Here is a 17,105-nt window from a genome sequence, read left to right as displayed (position 1 = left end):
CTAGAGCCGTTCCTTCTATTTACATTTAGTGCAGTGCGTCCTGCTCACAGTGTTCAGCTAGATCCGTTCCTGTTATCTTCTAGACTATTTACATTTAGTGCAGTGCGTCCTGCTCACAGTGTTCAGCTAGATCCGTTCCTGCTATTTACATTTAGTGCAGTGCGTCCTGCTCACAGTGTTCAGCTAGATCCGTTCCTGCTATTTACATTTAGTGCAGTGCGTCCTGCTCACAGCGTTCAGCTAGATCCGTTCCTGCTATTTACATTTAGTGCAGTGCGTCCTGCTCACAGTGTTCAGCTAGATCCGTTCCTGTTATCTTCTAGACTATTTACATTTAGTGCAGTGCGTCCTGCTCACAGTGTTCAGCTAGATCCGTTCCTGTTATTTACATTTAGTGCAGTGCGTCCTGCTCACAGTGTTCAGCTAGATCCGTTCCTGCTATTTACATTTAGTGCAGTGCGTCCTGCTCACAGTGTTCAGCTAGAGCCGTTCCTGCTATTTACATTTAGTGCAGTGCGTCCTGCTCACAGTGTTCAGCTAGATCCGTTCCTGTTATCTTCTAGACTATTTACATTTAGTGCAGTGCGTCCTGCTCACAGTGTTCAGCTAGATCCGTTCCTGCTATTTACATTTAGTGCAGTGCGTCCTGCTCACAGTGTTCAGCTAGATCCGTTCCTGCTATTTACATTTAGTGCAGTGCGTCCTGCTCACAGTGTTCAGCTAGATCTGTTCCTGTTATCTTCTAGACTATTTACATTTAGTGCAGTGCATCCTGCTCACAGTGTTCAGCTAGATCCGTTCCTGTTATTTACATTTAGTGCAGTGCGTCCTGCTCACAGTGTTCAGCTAGATCCGTTCCTGCTATTTACATTTAGTGCAGTGCGTCCTTCTCACAGTGTTCAGCTAGAGCCGTTCCTGCTATTTACATTTAGTGCAGTGCGTCCTGCTCACAGTGTTCAGCTAGATCCGTTCCTGTTATCTTCTAGACTATTTACATTTAGTGCAGTGCGTCCTGCTCACAGTGTTCAGCTAGATCCGTTCCTGCTATTTACATTTAGTGCAGTGCGTCCTGCTCACAGTGTTCAGCTAGATCCGTTCCTGTTATCTTCTAGACTATTTACATTTAGTGCAGTGCGTCCTGCTCACAGTGTTCAGCTAGATCCGTTCCTGTTATCTTCTAGACTATTTACATTTAGTGCAGTGCGTCCTGCTCACAGTGTTCAGCTAGATCCGTTCCTGTTATCTTCTAGACTATTTACATTTAGTGCAGTGCGTCCTGCTCACAGTGTTCAGCTAGATCCGTTCCTGTTATCTTCCTACTGACAGGCAGGCTTGTCTGGTTACAGTATATAAAGCTACCTGAAGAAAATTACAGGTGTTCTATTTGATCCTATTAGTACCACGGTCAGGCAGCTAGACTACATTTAGTACAGTGCGTCCTGCTCACAGTGTTCAGCTAGATCCGTTCCTGTTATCTTCCTACTGACAGGCAGGCTTGTCTGGTTACAGTATATAAAGCTACCTGAAGAAAATTACAGGTGTTCTATCCCAGCTTAGTGCAGCTACAGGCCATTAGTATGTCTGGAAGGCCAAGAAGGAGAGGCAGACAGTCACAAGCCAATAAGAGAGGGCAAGCAGGCTCTGTGTCTAGTGCTGGTCGTGGAGACGGTGCATCCTCATCAGCACGTGGCCATGGGACACGCTTGGCCTTTTTTTCGGCAGCTGGCCGTGTTGAGCCGCAACATGCGGAAGACTTGGTCGAGTGGATGACCAAGCCGTCCTCATCCTCCTCATCCTCTCTCACCCATGCCCAGGGTGCTTTGTCTGGCAAAGCAGCGGCCTCTTCCCTCAGCTCAATGTCATCAGTGACTCCTTCCCTAGCTCCACCATGTCCTCATGAGGATTCCCTCGAACTGTTTGACCACAGTGTTGGGTACATGCTCCAGGAGGATGCCCAGCATTTGGAAGGCTCTGATGATGATTCTGAGCTCGATGAAGGCAGTAACATGAGCACGGACAGAGGGGGTGCCCAAGAAGGATAGCAATCTGGCAGTCATGCTCCCCCTGCTGCAGCATACTGCCAGGTTTGCTCCAGTGATGAGGAGGGAGGGGATGATGAGGTCACTGACTCAACGTGGGTGCCTGATAGGAGAGAGGAGGAGGAGGAGGAGGAGGAGGAGGCGGCGGCACATCACCAACGAGGCAGGATGCCCTCCAGGGGCCAGCCTAAGGGCAGCACATTGACTGCATCACACCCCAAAGCTCCACATGTGCAGGGCGCTGCAGTCTCTGCGCGTTATTCAAAAAGTTCTTTGGTGTGGGCCTTTTTTGAGACGAGTGCATCAGATCGCACCGCTGCTATTTGCAACATATGTCTCAAGCGTATCTCGCGTGGCCAAAACATCTCCCGCTTGGTACCACATGCTTGACCAGACATATGTTGACCTGCCATGCAGTTCGTTGGCAAGCGTATCTAAAAGACCCACACCAAAGAACAAAGAGGATCTCTCCTTGCTCCTCATCAGCTGAGATTTCCAACCCCACTAGACCTTCAGTCCTCTCTGAGACCTGCAGTGAGAGGAATGAAGGTGTAGAATTAGGTGTGTCACAGTCAAGTACTTGTGGGCAATCTGCTTTTGGTACACCGACGTCAGATTGTACCAGGCAAATTTCCCTGCCCCAGCTGCTGCACCGCCGAAAGAAGTTTGCTCCCAGCCATCCACATGCCCAGCGGTTGAATGCTAGCTTGGCAAAATTGCTAGCACTTCAACTGCTGCCTTTTCAGTTGGTAGACTCTGCCCCCTTCCGTGAGTTTGTGGAATGTGCGGTTCCTCAGTGGCAGGTACCCAAACGCCACTTTTTCTCACGGAAGGCGATTCCGGCTCTCTACCGGCATGTGGAAGGCAATGTCCATGCCTCGCTGGACAGGGCGGTCAGCGGTAAGGTGCATATTACCGCTGACTCATGGTCCAGCAGGCATGGACAGGGACGTTACCTAAGTTTCACGGCGCATTGGGTGACTCTGCTGGCAGCTGGGAAGGATGCAGGACAAGGTGCAGTAGTGTTGGAGGTTGTTCCGCCACCACGCCTCCAAAATGCTGATTGTGACACACCTCTCTCCTCCACCCCCTCCTCTTCTTCTTCCTCCATGGCCTCTTCCTCGGAACCAGCGGTGCTCCGTAGGCGTTCAAGGGGCTACGCAAGTACGCAGGCCAAAAGATGCCATGCGGTGCTTGAGCTGGTGTGCTTGGGGGACAGGAGCCACACTGGGGCAGAGGTTCTGTCAGCTCTGCAGGGGCAGGTTCAGAGGTGGTTGACGCCACGCCAACTTAAGGCAGGAATGGTGGTTTGCGACGATGGCACCAACCTCCTCTCTGCCCTCCGACAGGGACAAATGACCCATGTGCCCTGTTTGGCTCACGTCCTTAACTTGGTGGTGCAGCGGTTCTTGGGCAGGTACCCGGGCTTACAGGATGTCCTGAGGCAGGCCAGGAAAGTCTGTGTGCATTTCCGTCGGTCATATAATGCCAGTGCTCGGCTGACGGACCTCCAAAAGGAGTTTAACCTGCCCAAGAACCGCCTAATCTGTGACATGCCCACCAGGTGGAACTCAACGTTGGCCATGCTGCAGCGGCTGCACACGCAGCAGAGGGCCATCAATGAGTACCTGTGCGACTATGGCACCAGGACAGGGTCAGGGGAGCTTGGTTTTTTTTCCCCACGCCAGTGGGCCATGATCAGGGATGCATGCACTGTCCTGTCACCATTCGAGGAGGCCACGAGGATGGTGAGCAGTGACAGTGCATGCATCAGTGACACTGTCCCCCTTGTCCACCTGTTGGAGCACACGCTGCGTGGAATAATGGACAGGGCACTTGAGGCAGAACAGAGGCAGGAAGAGGAGGACTTCCTTAGCTCTCAAGGCCCCCTTTATCCAGACAGTGTTCCTGCGTGCCCGCCGATCACACAGGAAGAGGACGAGGAGGAGGAGGAGGAGGAAGATTGTGTCAGTATGGAGGTGGAGCCTGGCACTCAGCATCAGCAGCAGTCTTTAAGGGATCAGTCCCAAGGAACACATGGACTTGTACGTGGCTGGGAGGAGGTGGCTGCGGACGTTGTTGTCCTTAGTGACCCAGAGGACTCCGGACCGAATGCCTCAGCAAACCTACGCTGCATGGCCTCCCTGATCCTGCAAAGCCTGCGTAAGGATCCTCGTATTCGTGGTATCAAGGAGAAGGACCAATACTGGCTGGCAACCCTCCTTGATCCACGTTACAAGGGTAAGGTTGCGGACCTTATCTTGCCATCGCAGAGGGAGCAGAGGATGAAACATCTTCGGGAGGCCTTGCAGAAAGGTCTGTGCAACGCGTTCCCAGAGACTGGGAGGTTACAAACACCTGTTTCTGGACAACGTGTTGCTGAGGCTTCGGTCAGTCAAAGAAGGAGCGGTGGAGAAGGTGGCCGTCTGACCGATGCGTTCAGACAATTTTTTGGTCCGCAGCCCCAAGGTATGATCGGTTCCAGCAACCATCGCCAGCGTCTGTTTTACATGGTGCAGGAATACCTAGGGGCAAGATCAGACTTGGACACCTTTCCCACCGAAAATCCTCTGGGTTACTGGGTCTTGAGGATGGATCACTGGCCAGAGCTTGCACAGTATGCAATTGAGCTACTGGCCTGTCCTGCATCCAGCGTTCTTTCGGAACGCACATTCAGTGCTGCTGGAGGCGTGGTAACCGATCACAGGGTGCGTCTGTCCACCGACTCGGTCGATCGGCTGACCTTCATAAAAATGAATGAGTCTTGGATCACCACCAGCTACCAAGCACCTGATGCTGATGTAACCGAATAATTTTTTTTGAAATCTCAGATCCCTTCAAAGACTGCCTATGCTGATGCTGAGTGACTATCCCTGAGTAATTATCCTCTTCCTCCTCAATCATCACGCTGATAGCTTGTAAGAACATTTTTGGTTTTGGGCGCCACCACCAGTGCCTAAGGCACAATTTTTCAGCCCCTGTTTAACAGGGGCGTGTAATTACAATTTTTGATGTAATACTTTGCAGCAGGGCTCGTTCCTGCATTCCAACTAGAGTGTCTGTGAGGGGTTGCAGTGTTGTGGCACCAGCACCAGTGCCTAAGGCCCAATTTTTCTGCCCCTGTCTAACAGGGGCGTGTAATTACAATTTTTGAAGCAATACTTTGCAGCAGGGCTCGTTCCTGCGTTCCAACTAGAGTGTCTGTGAGGGGTTGCAGTGTTGTGGCACCAGCACCAGTGCCTAAGGCCCAATTTTTCTGCCCCTGTCTAACAGGGGCATGTAATTACAATTTTTGAAGCAATACTTTGCAGCAGGGCTCGTTCCTGCGTTCCAACTAGAGTGTCTGTGAGGGGTTGCAGTGTTGTGGCACCAGCACCAGTGCCTAAGGCCTAATTTTTCAGCTCCTGTTCAACAGGGGCATGTAATTACAATTCTTGATCTAATATTTCACAGCAGGGCCCTGTGAGGGCTTACAGTGTTGTGGCCACAGCAACACCTAAGGCCCAAATTTCTGCTGAGTATATAGGGCAGGACCCTACTTTCAAACATCTAACTTACAAACGACTCCTACTTGCAAACGGAAGGAGACAACAGGAAGTGAGATGAAATCTACCCCTAGGAAGGGAAATTCTCTCCTGTAAGAGTTAATATGGGAAAACAATTTCTCCTTTCCACTGATGCTTTCCAATCCTTGTTCCACAAAAAAACCCAAATTTTCAAAAAACATTTTTCATTGGGACAAAAAAGTGAGGTGAAATCTTCTGAAGAGGAGGAAAGACAGCAAAACAAATGTCACAGGGGTGATAACCCTTCCCTATGTTTTCCAAAAAGCTTAGAAAAGATTTTTTGGCTGGAGCTAAACACGTTAAAAATGTTCAAAATTACAAACAGATTCTACTTAACAACAAACCTACAGTCCCTGTCTTGTTTGCACCGCCTGTATACTGCTGTTCAGAGTATATAGGGCCTGGTGGCCCAACACCTTTCCTTATTTTAATTTGGGTGCGGGGTTCCCCTTAATATCCATACAAGACCCAAAGGGCCTGGTAATGGACTGGGGGGTACCCATGCCGTTTGTCTCACTGATTTTCATCCATATTGCCATGACCCGACATTACATTAAACCCGCAAGCAGTTTTAAATGAGATTTTTTCCTTTAAAAATGACATTTGGTGCAGGGACTGTTCTAAACATGAGAAACACGCGTCACTTTACAGGCATACTATATTCACCCCCCAGGTACGATATTTAAAGGAATATTTCACTTTTTTTTTTTTTACTTTAAGCATCATTAAAATCACTGCTCCCGAAAAAACGGCCGTTTTTAAAAGTTTTTTTTGCATTGATACATGTCCCCTGGGGTAGGACCCGGGTCCCCAAACCCTTTTTAGGACAATACCATGCAAATTAGCCTTTAAAATGAGCACTTTTGATTTCGAACGTTCGAGTCCCATAGACGTCAATGGGGTTCTAACGTTCGTGCGAACTTTCGGTCCGTTCGCGGGTTCTGGTGCGAACCGAACCGGGGGGTGTTCGGCTCATCCCTACTAAGGATCCTAGTCATCTCACTGTGGTAGTCACTTTTGTCAAGAATGACCACTCCTCCTCCCTTATCCGCGGAACGGATGATGAGATTTTTTCTTTCACATAGGGACTTTAATCCTATTTTAAACTTTGGATCATTGTATATCCTTTTGGGGGGAAGATCTTCGAGGTCCTTCAAAACAAGGTCCCTGAATACCTTAATTGGAGGTGCTATAGGGACTGGAGGGTTGAATAATGACGGGTTGCTCAATCCTGAATGCACAGTGTGAGTAGTAATCTGTGAACAAAGGGGTCTACTCGAGTTTGACATGATATATCTTTGGATGTTTAATTTACGCACGTATTTCTGTACGTCAATAAAAGCAGAAAACTTATTCAGTTTTTTAGGGGGGGCGAACTTTAAACCTTTATCTAGAACAATCCTTTCAGCTTCTGAAAAGGTTGCTTTACTCAGATTAAAGATGCCCTTGTTTTCTATACCCGCTTTCTTTTTACGGGCACGCCTCCCCCCTCTGGTGCCCCGTTTTGTTCTCCATAGTGTGGGGGGTTTCCGTTCTGCTTGTGAAAACCCTCCAGCCTTGGAGCCCTAGGAAACCTTTGATTGTAATTGTACGGAGACCTTTCTGGGTAGTCATTATCCCTGGTTCTATAGGAGTATTGAGAATTATAATTCTTATTTTGTTCCTCTCTTAGAGGGGAGAACCTGTTATAGGTCCGAAGGGGTGTTCTTTGGGGGTATGGTTCATAGTGATGATAGTCATCATAGCCCCTCTGTCCCCCTTGTGCCGAGGGGTCACGGGGACCCTGTTCGTAGTATGAGGCACGATCATCATTCCTCCTACTCCTGCCCCTACCCCTTTTACCTCTACCCCTATGTTGGGGGGCTGGACTCCTATACTGATACTTAGGTGTGCGGGGGTCAGGTGGATATTGGGCCCTGTGATCTTCCCCTTTAAATGGGGGGAGGGCCACAGGTGCTTCTAAGGACCTTGTATTGGATGAGGTTGTCACCTCCATCCCATTTTGTTCTGTAGGCCCAACAGTCTGTTCCTTGTTTTGCCAGTTGAATACATTTCCTGTTTTGTAGTCATTCGTATCCCTACTATATTTTTTTTGTTTTTTAATTTTTTGTTCCCGTTCCTCTTTTTCTAGATGGTTCTTTAAATTTGTAGATAAATTAATGAATTCTGCTGTAGATTTATATGGAAGTAATTTATCCCTGATTTCTTTAATCTCCTTGTCTAGTACACTTCTCCTTGCTCATTTCCTATCCATGAGGAAACCCAGCAATGAGATCCCTGCCTCATTAAAGTAATGAAACCACGTTTCAGTATCCGTATCTCCTTGCTGTGGATGGATAGTCCATCTTAGCCCTCTTGGGACCATCCGGTCTTTAGAGTACTGTTCTAAAAATGCAATATCCCATTCTAAATGGATTTCTGAAACCATTAGGTTTTTTAGCCTTAGGAAAAGGCCTCCCATTTCAGAATCTGTGTTTAAAATTGAAAAAACACCCTCTATATTAAAGGTGCGACTAGTGCGATATTCAAATACGTCCATATCTTTGAATGACATGGACCCTGAAAAGAAGGAAGGCTGCAGCAGTAGTGTCAAAAATAGCACAAAAGTAAAAATAAAGAGGAAACTGCTGCGCCAACCAGAAATGAAAATAAATGTGAAACAAAAGTGTAATGAAACGATAAGCAGCCAACACCACCAATTAGACTAATTGTGACAATAGATATGAACAAGAAAAGTGTAGCACTATGATGTGTCAGTCAGCAGCATTGGAGTGTGCTGAGTGGCAAACAAAGTGTATCAAAAAGTTAGGTTGTATAAGACCTCATGTAAAAGAACAATGAACCAGTGAGAAATCTAGTATTCAAAAGAAAACCACTATTATCATGTCCTCTGTGATAGAACAATATAAAACAAATGTGCAACACATGGGTTCAACCCAAACCCTCAAAATAAAACACAGGCATGTAGGGGTAGGGGTAAGTGGTTAATTAGACGGAGACCTCTTGGAGCATAGACATATATCTCATGATAAACATTTGTTATTGATGGGCTCCTCCACTGATCAGCCAGGTGCAAGAGTAACATAAAATGCCCTTACCGGACGTGGTGGACTCACAAGCCATACAGCGGTGAGTCATACGAGCTTGAACCATGTAGCACGGTAGGGTTATAGCTGTTCCTGGTCCGCAATCGAATGGTCTTGAGAAGAACTCCAATCGTGAACAGTCTCCCGATTCGTCCTCCAGCACTTATTTGGGTCTCAAACAGTCAGAGACAGGGAAAACAGGAGAAAAGAAGGCTCCACATAGTGTAAATTCCGGTTTATCAGGAGATTTATTGTATAAAAAGTTCCAGCAAAAAGTTCCAGATAAAAGCAAGATTCATAAAACCATAAAAAGATGTATTTAGCGCAGTAGACAGATGGTTTAAGGTAGCGTCCTACACCCGACGCGTTTCATCTGAAAAGACATCAACTGGGGTACAGCTAACCTCTCATCTGCTGCGCTATTTATTAAAAAGTGTTCAAATTTGCATCGGGGACACCTGTGCGGCGTGACTTCCGGGTTTGTGTCATGTGATGGTGTTCCTAATCAGCTGACTCCCTATCTGGCCTATCCCAAGATGAGTTCCAGATCCAAACCAAGCCCCGGTTTGGATCTCATGTATAACCAATTGCAATTGGACGGTGGGGACATGTGATCCCCGCGTCCGCGCGTCACGGCGTGATGACGCGGAGCTCAATCTATTCATCTTAATTACCTGGCTGTTTATGGACGGGTGCGTCACCGCGTGTCTGCGCAGTGACGTCACCCGTCCGACATAACCTCTCATTTTTCAGAGCAGTGCATACGGCAAGGAACGCCACTCGTCGCGCAGGCGCAACAGCGCGAGAATCGAAAGGTCCTTTCCACCCGAGAATATCAAGGCGTGGTATTGTGAGCAGGCACCAATCGGAAACACTTCCTCATTCCACTAGCCACTCATATGATTCTCTATATTTACCAGGATCGTTGGGCACCGATCCGATGGATTGTTTAACAACCAGAGCCAATAAAATCATTGGGGCATAGGAATGATGTAGATGCACAAACTATTAAAATCATCGAGGGGAACTTTAAATGTAGACTATAATAGTCACGACACACATGTTCCCCCATGTTTACAAACATAAATCTCAAGCATAGCAATCTTCTTAGAAAACTATATGTTACAGTAAAAACATATTTATAGAAATATATATAAAAAATATATATAAAAAATGTGTATATAGATATATCTAAAAAGGTGTATATTCCCATAAAATGGAAATTCCTCTTTATTTTTACATATGAGTGAAATGCCCACTAAAACCTATCTGAGAACGTTCTTACCACATCTTACCGATGCGGCCAAAAGCCTCATACCTAAGTACTGGCAAAAGAAAGAAAGACCCATGATGAGGGACTGGTTTAACAAAATTAATGAGATCTATAGCTTAGAATACTTAAGGTTTAGTGAAGGGATGAAAATGGTGGCCTTTAAAACAAAATGGAGAGCATGGGTAGAATTTAAGGAATCCCTAAGAGCCGCGGAGATATGGACTACCTAGGCCTAGAGACCTGGTCGTCGCTTCGTGGAGTGAAAGAGAATAGGGAAGCAGAAATGGAAGTAGATAAGAGGAGTCTGGAGGGGGAGAGGGGAGGAAACAGGTGGGGTATGGTCTTGGGATTGGGGGAGGGGAGGGGGTGGGGCGTCTCGGGAGGGACTTAATTGGAAATATGTAAAACAAATACCGATTGGATTACCCCTGTTTTGTTAATACGCAGACCATAATTGCCACCATGATGTGATGAAATGATGGTAAGAATTTGAATTTTAATTAATTGAAAGATTACTTCCGGAATAATATCTCGCTGATGTGGCAAAAAATAAAAAAAATAAAAAAAAAATAATGGTCTATCACATCGGTCTTCAAACTACGGCCCTCCACCACAATTCCCATCATGCCTAGTCATGTCTGTGAATGTCAGAGTTTTACAATGCCTCATGGGATGTGTAGTTCGGCAACAGCTGGAGAGCTGTAGTTTGAAGATCCCTGATAACTATAGCATGTCTTGAAAAAAGGTGGTTTTTCATGTGCCTTGCATAATGCCCAAGAAATATTGTTAGGAAAATACAAGTGGGTCATGGCACATCTACATTCAAAATTTTTGCACTTAAGATGGTCATGCACTATGCAATCTGATTGGCCAATCTCTGTACAACTCGATATTTAGGCAAAATGGGTAATAGGAAGACGCACTTGAACAATTAATTCAAATTATAGGAAATCAAACAGACTCTTGCACTAAATCTATTTTATTTAAGATCTAACTGATTGCAGTGTATGGTCACCTTTAAAGATCAAGATCTGAAAATATTAATTTATAGGGTTTAGAAACACTTCTCTGTTCTTTGTAATGTATTGAAAGATTTGGGTAAAAAAAGAAAAAAACACATTTCAAAGATATATTAGAAGTGATAGGAATGAGATTAGCATCAAAAGGGTTAATTAATCAATTGTATTGGGCGTGCGCTATTATCAATGAGAAAACCGCAGTTACCCTAGCGCCAGTTGTAGTTTACATATGCAGGTATTTATTATCACTATTTGCGCTTCAATGTGCGCCGGTTCGCACGTTCGATTAATGACTTTTCCAATGCACCAACTAATGTATGTACTGATTCTTAGTAAATCACCTCCTACGTGTACTTCTTCGGGAATTTCTATGCATATGTCAGAGTTGAATTGGGGCAAATTTAGATTATGTGCAAATCCTGTAGTGCTGATTATTTATTTTGTGTGCTCAAAATTTATATTAGCAATTGTATGTTGTTCCTATGTTTATTTACGGACATTTTTATGTGTATTGTGTTAAGGCAGGCAGGCTATTGTGTTAAGGCAGGCCATTATAATGAATGCGCCAAAATGTCTATAACATTGTCTATAACATTGAACATGCACCTTTTTTGCAAGAAGCATACATAAAATAAACAAATATTAGCACATGTGCATTCCCTGCATTGGGATACCATTGAAAACGATGAATGTAATGTGCACTGAAGTGTGTTGCTGTAAAGTGCATGTTACCTCAATGCAACAGTGTGAATAGACCCTTAAAATCCACAATCTGGGCTTAGGGGCATAGGAGCATATTCTATAAAAAAATACTTTGATTTCTTAAATTAACACGAATGTTACACTAAAGTAAAATAACTGTCCTTCTTTTTCAGGTTGTATCCTGACTTTGGCCATTGACTCACCAACATATCTAGGATGACTAATCACATTGAAGTTCCCATTTCTGATGGACATCATATGAGCCTAGAAGAATTTCCCAAACCATGTTGGACAAAGTACTGTAGCTGGTTTAGAAGACATCTTCTCCTAATCCTAACTATAGGAGGTACATGATTAACTGCAGTGTTTTGTTTTTGATTTACGGTAGATGTTCATACTTTCAATCGTTTACATAGAGCAATGATAACAGTATTTTATTAGATTTTTTTTTTTTTTTTGCATGATTCAGTTCCCTGCAGTTGTCTGTGCGGCACTCTATCATCTGCCATCCATTTCCCGATGAAGAACAGGGGCAGCTCCAGATACATTTTTTGGGGGTGCTATGGTGGTGTTTGAGGTAAAAGGGAGGGTGCTCCCTCCTATCACCCACTATCGCACACCTGTGGGCGTGACCATAAAGTGGGCATGACCAGCACGTGGATGTTTCTTTATGGTCTGTGACTATGGGATTAAGGTAGTTTGTCAGTGTCAGTGTGCATCTGCACAATGGGGGTTGGTGTGCCCTCCTTTACAATGGTGATCAGCATGTCCTGACCTCTTTATACCAATAAAAAGCCCAAAAATTAAGCCCAACCCTACACTTCCTTTATACAATTCTACAAGTTGACTTATAAGTGCAATGGTAAAACCTATAAATGAATATCCAGTGCAAATCAACCAATGTATTGAAATATAGTAGTAATGTGTCACCCTCTCTGCAAAAGTTAGGAAATATTGCAGAGCTGCAATGTGCAAATAGTGGTAAAACCCCCATATATATAATCATATTAAAATGATGTACATATACAATGACATAAATGATGTTCATATAAAAATGATGTACATTTAAAACAATTGCTGTGCATATTTAAAATTTTATTATTAATATATATAGGGGGTTTCACCATTATTTGCACATGCTGCAAATAATGATTTTTGCCAAACTGTACTAACAGTGGAAGGGTCTTAAAGGGGCATTGTTAAAAACCAGGACGTGCGTCACACACAGGGTGCAGAGTTCAGGAGTATGCTATGCATAGGGTGAAGGGTTGAGAAGTGTGCAGTGTGCTACGTACAGAGAGCAGGGTTGAGCAGCATGCTACATGCACATTGCATGTTTCAGAAGTGCACAGCTCAGGGAACGCTCCCCATTCAAAGCACTATGCACCAGGACTGGACCCCAAAGACACCTAATCTCTGACCTCTACACACTTTTGTTCTTCTCTTGTGACCCTAAACTGAATAAAGCTAACCAACAGTGGGAAAGTGATTTTTCCCTAGACCTGACAACTGAGGATTGGGAACGCATCTTCACCCACATCTACAAAGGTTTGACTAACCATTGCCGTGGAGCAATTTTATCCCACTCTTCATTGCAGAACTGTTTTAATTCAGCCACATTGGAGGGTTTTTCAGTATGAATGGCCTGTGTAAGATCATGATACAGCATCTCAATTGGATTTAAGTCCGGGCTTTGAGTAGGCCACTCCAAAACCCTAATTTTGCTTTGTTTGAATCATTTGGAGGTGGACTTGCTGTTGTGTTTCGAATCATTGTCCTGCTGCATAACCCAAGTGCACTTGAGCTTGAGGTCACAAAGTGATGGCCAGACATTCTCCTTTAGGATTTTCTGGTAGAGCTCAGAATTCATGGTTTCATCAATTATGGTAAGTCATCCAGGTCCTGAAGCTGCAAAGCAGCCCCAAACCCTCACGCTACCACCACCATGTGTGACTATTGGTATGATGTTCTTGTTATGAAATGCTGTATTAGTTTTATGCCAGATGTAATGGGACGCACACCTTCCAAAAAGTAACATTTTTGTCTCATCAGTCCACAGAATATTTGCCTAAAAGTCATGGGGATAAGCAAGATGTTTTTTGGTAAATGTGAGATGAGCCTTTGTGTTCTTTTTGGTCAGCAGTGGCTTTGGCCTTGGAACTCTCCCACGGATGCCATTTTTGCCCAGTCTCTTTCTTATTGTTGAATAATGAATACTAATCTTACCTTAGGCATTGGAGGCCTGCAGTTCTTTAGATGTTCTCCTGGATGACTTGTCATCATGCTCTTGGTGTAATTTTTGTCGGCTGGACACTCCTGGGAAGATTCACCACTGTTCCAAGTTATCTCCATTTGTGGATAATGGCTCTCCCATGGTTCACTGGACTTCCAAAGCCTTATAAATGGTTTTGAAACCCTTCCTAGACCAATACATGTACATTACTTTGTTTCTAATCTGTTCTTGAATTTTTTTTAGATTGTGGCATGATGTGTGGCTTTTTGGGTGATCTGTTAGCGTGCTTCACTTTGTCAGACAGCTTCTATCTATGTGATTTCTTGATCCAACAGCAGTAATCAGGCCTGGGTTTTTCTAATCTGTTCTTGAATTTTTTTAGATTGTGGCATGATGTGTGGCTATTTTGGTGATCTGTTAGCGTGTTTCACTTTGTCAGACAGCTTTTATTTATGTGATTTCTTGATCCAACAGCAGTCATCAGGCCTGGGTGTGGCAAGTGAAATTTAACTCAGCTTTCCAAAAAATTGTGGTAATCACAGTTCATTCATGATTCAGCATGGGAGGGGGCAGTTACTTTTTCACATAGGGCCAGGCAGGTTTGAACAGTTTTTTTCCATTTATAAATAAATAATAATTAAAAAAGTGCATCTAGGATTTACTTGGGTTATCAAGCATCAGAGGTGGTGGAGGACTTAGAAGTACCCCCCTAGGTCGGGACATATTCTTACCACTGCTGTGGTGAAGGAATGGGTTTCTGGATGTAGGGCACTCTGAGTAACAAGACTAGCGAGGGATATGTCCGCAGTGTAGATCCGCAGTGTAGATAAAAAGGGAATTAAATCCAGAGATAAAACGATAATTCTCCCACTCTACAAGACTCTGGTCCGGCCATACATGGAGTATGCCGTCCGGTTCTGGGCTCCAGTCCTCAGGAAGGATGTGCTGGAAATGGAGAAAGTACATAGAAGGGCAACAAAGCTAGTAAAGGGACTGGAGGATCTTAGTTATGAGGAGAGATTACAAGCACTGAACTTATTCTCTCTGGAGAAGAGACGCTTGAGAGGGGATATGATTTCAATGTACAAATACCATACTGGTGAGCCCACAATAGGGATAAAACTTTTCCATGATAGGGCATTTAAAAAGACTTGCGGCCATTCACTAAAATTAGAGGAAAAGCGATTTAACCGGAAACAGCGTAGAGGGTTCCTTACAGTAAGAGCGGTAAGAATGTGGAATTCTCTTCCACAAGCTGTGGTTTCAGCAGGGAGCATAGATCATTTCAAAAACTAAATTAGATAGGCACTTAAACAACCACAACATACAGGGATATACAATGTAATATTGACATAAAAGAGCACACACGCAGATTTGACTTGATGGACTTTTTTTTGTCTTTTTTCAACCTTACCATAACTATAGCTTTTTCAACCTTATGTAACTATGTAACTATGTAACTGCTCGCTCTGTACTTATTAATTCCACAGGCAATGGACCAATAGTAGGCAAAAAGTCCCAACACTAGCATACACAATCCCTAACTTAAAATGATCTATATGGGATAAACACATATGCATACCTAAAAACAACTGAATGTCATTCCACAACCCAATGAAGTAAAAACAAATCATGATTTGAGTATAACAATATGAAATATTAAATAAAAAAAGACCGACAATTTTGAAAAAAAAAACAATATTTTTTGCTATAATAAATTATAATATATAATTATAATAAAACAATACTTTTTGTTATAATAAATGTCCACTCAAAAAATTTAAAAAAATGAATTTATTCATCAGTTTAGGCCAATATATATTCTTCTACATATTTTTGGTAAAAAAAAATTGCAATAAGGATATATTGATTGGTTTGCACAAAACTTATAGTGCCTACAAAATAAGGGATAGATTTATAGCATTTTTTTTTTTTTTTTACTAGTAATGGCAGCAACATGCGATTTTTTTTTAGCGGGACTGCAACATTGCGGCAGGCAGATCTGACAGTTTTGATACTTTTTTGGGAACATTGACATTTATACAGCGATCAGTGCTATAAAAATGCACTGATTACTGTGTAAATGTCACTAGCAGGGAAGGGGTTAACACTAGGGGATGAAAAAGGGGTTAAATGTGTTCCCTCATGTGTGTTTCTAACAGTGGGGGATGGGACTGACTAGAGGAGAAGACATATCGCTGTTCCTAATCTTGTGCCTGCGATTGCAGGTGGCTGGCGGATATAGGGGCCGCCAGCCACGTGCATCGGGGCCTTCGCCATGCAGCACCTGCTATCACCCTTAAAGGTGCTGACGTACACCTACGGCGATTTGTGGGAACGAGCTGACCTGCCGCAGTATAATGAAGGTGGCTGATCAGCAAGTGGTTAAACAATAGTTTTGCACAGGGCTGCCCTGACCCTCCTCTTCTTGGGTCCCCTGCTGGTGCTTCTGGGTCCTTGCCCCTTCGAGTACCCGCCTATCAAGCTGCTTGCTAGAGGGGTAATTGTGCTGGCTTGATCCTGAGCTGCACTGTGTATGTCTATTGACACACATAGTGCGGCTCGGCTCTGCTCCCTTATAACTGGATTTGATTGACAAAACCGAGAGCCAGTGCCTCTTGCTGCTCTCATACATTCTAGTGAGGATGGAGAGAGAGATCAGTGGCACTGCTCTCATGCACAGCACTGGACTGAGATTGGGCTCAGGTAAGTATGGGAGGGAGCTGAGGGAGGCCACTGCAGCTAAAAGGTTTTCTACCTTAAAGTGGAGTTCCACCCAAAAGTTGAACTTCCGCTTTAAGGACTCCTGATCCCCTGACATGCCATGTAATTTTTTTTTGGGGGGAGTGGGTACCTAGTACCCAGCTTTCACTTCTGCTCAGGCCACCTAGGTGACTCGAGCGGAAGTTGTCCTCTCCCCCTCCCTCCCTGCAGTCTTCTGGGACACGTCACAGGTCCCAGAAGATTGCCCGGCCATTCAGGATGCGCAGCGCGACTCACGCATGTGCAGTGCACACCCAGCTGTAAAGCCAAAAGCACACTAGTGATGTCGACGTGGGGGAGAGAACCAAGGCTTCGGGCGGCCACATTGCTGGATCGTGAATAGGTGAGTGTGTGTTTATTAAAAGTCAGCAGCTACACTTTTTGTAGCTGCTGACTTTTAATAAACACAGAAACGGCTGGAACT

The 17,105-nt window shown here is 44.5% G+C and overlaps 1 protein-coding gene across 1 annotated transcript in view; it reads left to right on the top strand.

Annotated features, from left to right (window-relative positions):
* The window catches only part of LOC141110754 (excitatory amino acid transporter 2-like), a 470,509-nt gene that overhangs the window by 195,212 nt on the left and 258,192 nt on the right, over positions 1-17,105 (top strand). Inside the window, exon 2 of the mRNA XM_073602336.1 lies at positions 11,859-12,031. Within this exon, the coding sequence (XP_073458437.1) occupies positions 11,902-12,031 (130 nt within the window). The 5' untranslated portion in view covers positions 11,859-11,901. The remainder of the gene's footprint in view (positions 1-11,858; positions 12,032-17,105) is intronic.

The sequence above is a fragment of the Aquarana catesbeiana genome, linkage group LG10 (assembly GCF_042186555.1).
Source record: "Aquarana catesbeiana isolate 2022-GZ linkage group LG10, ASM4218655v1, whole genome shotgun sequence".
In the NCBI taxonomy this organism is placed as follows: Eukaryota; Metazoa; Chordata; class Amphibia; order Anura; family Ranidae; genus Aquarana; species Aquarana catesbeiana.
The sequence above is the reverse complement of the archived record's forward strand: the minus strand, read 5'-3'. Positions and strand labels throughout refer to the sequence as shown.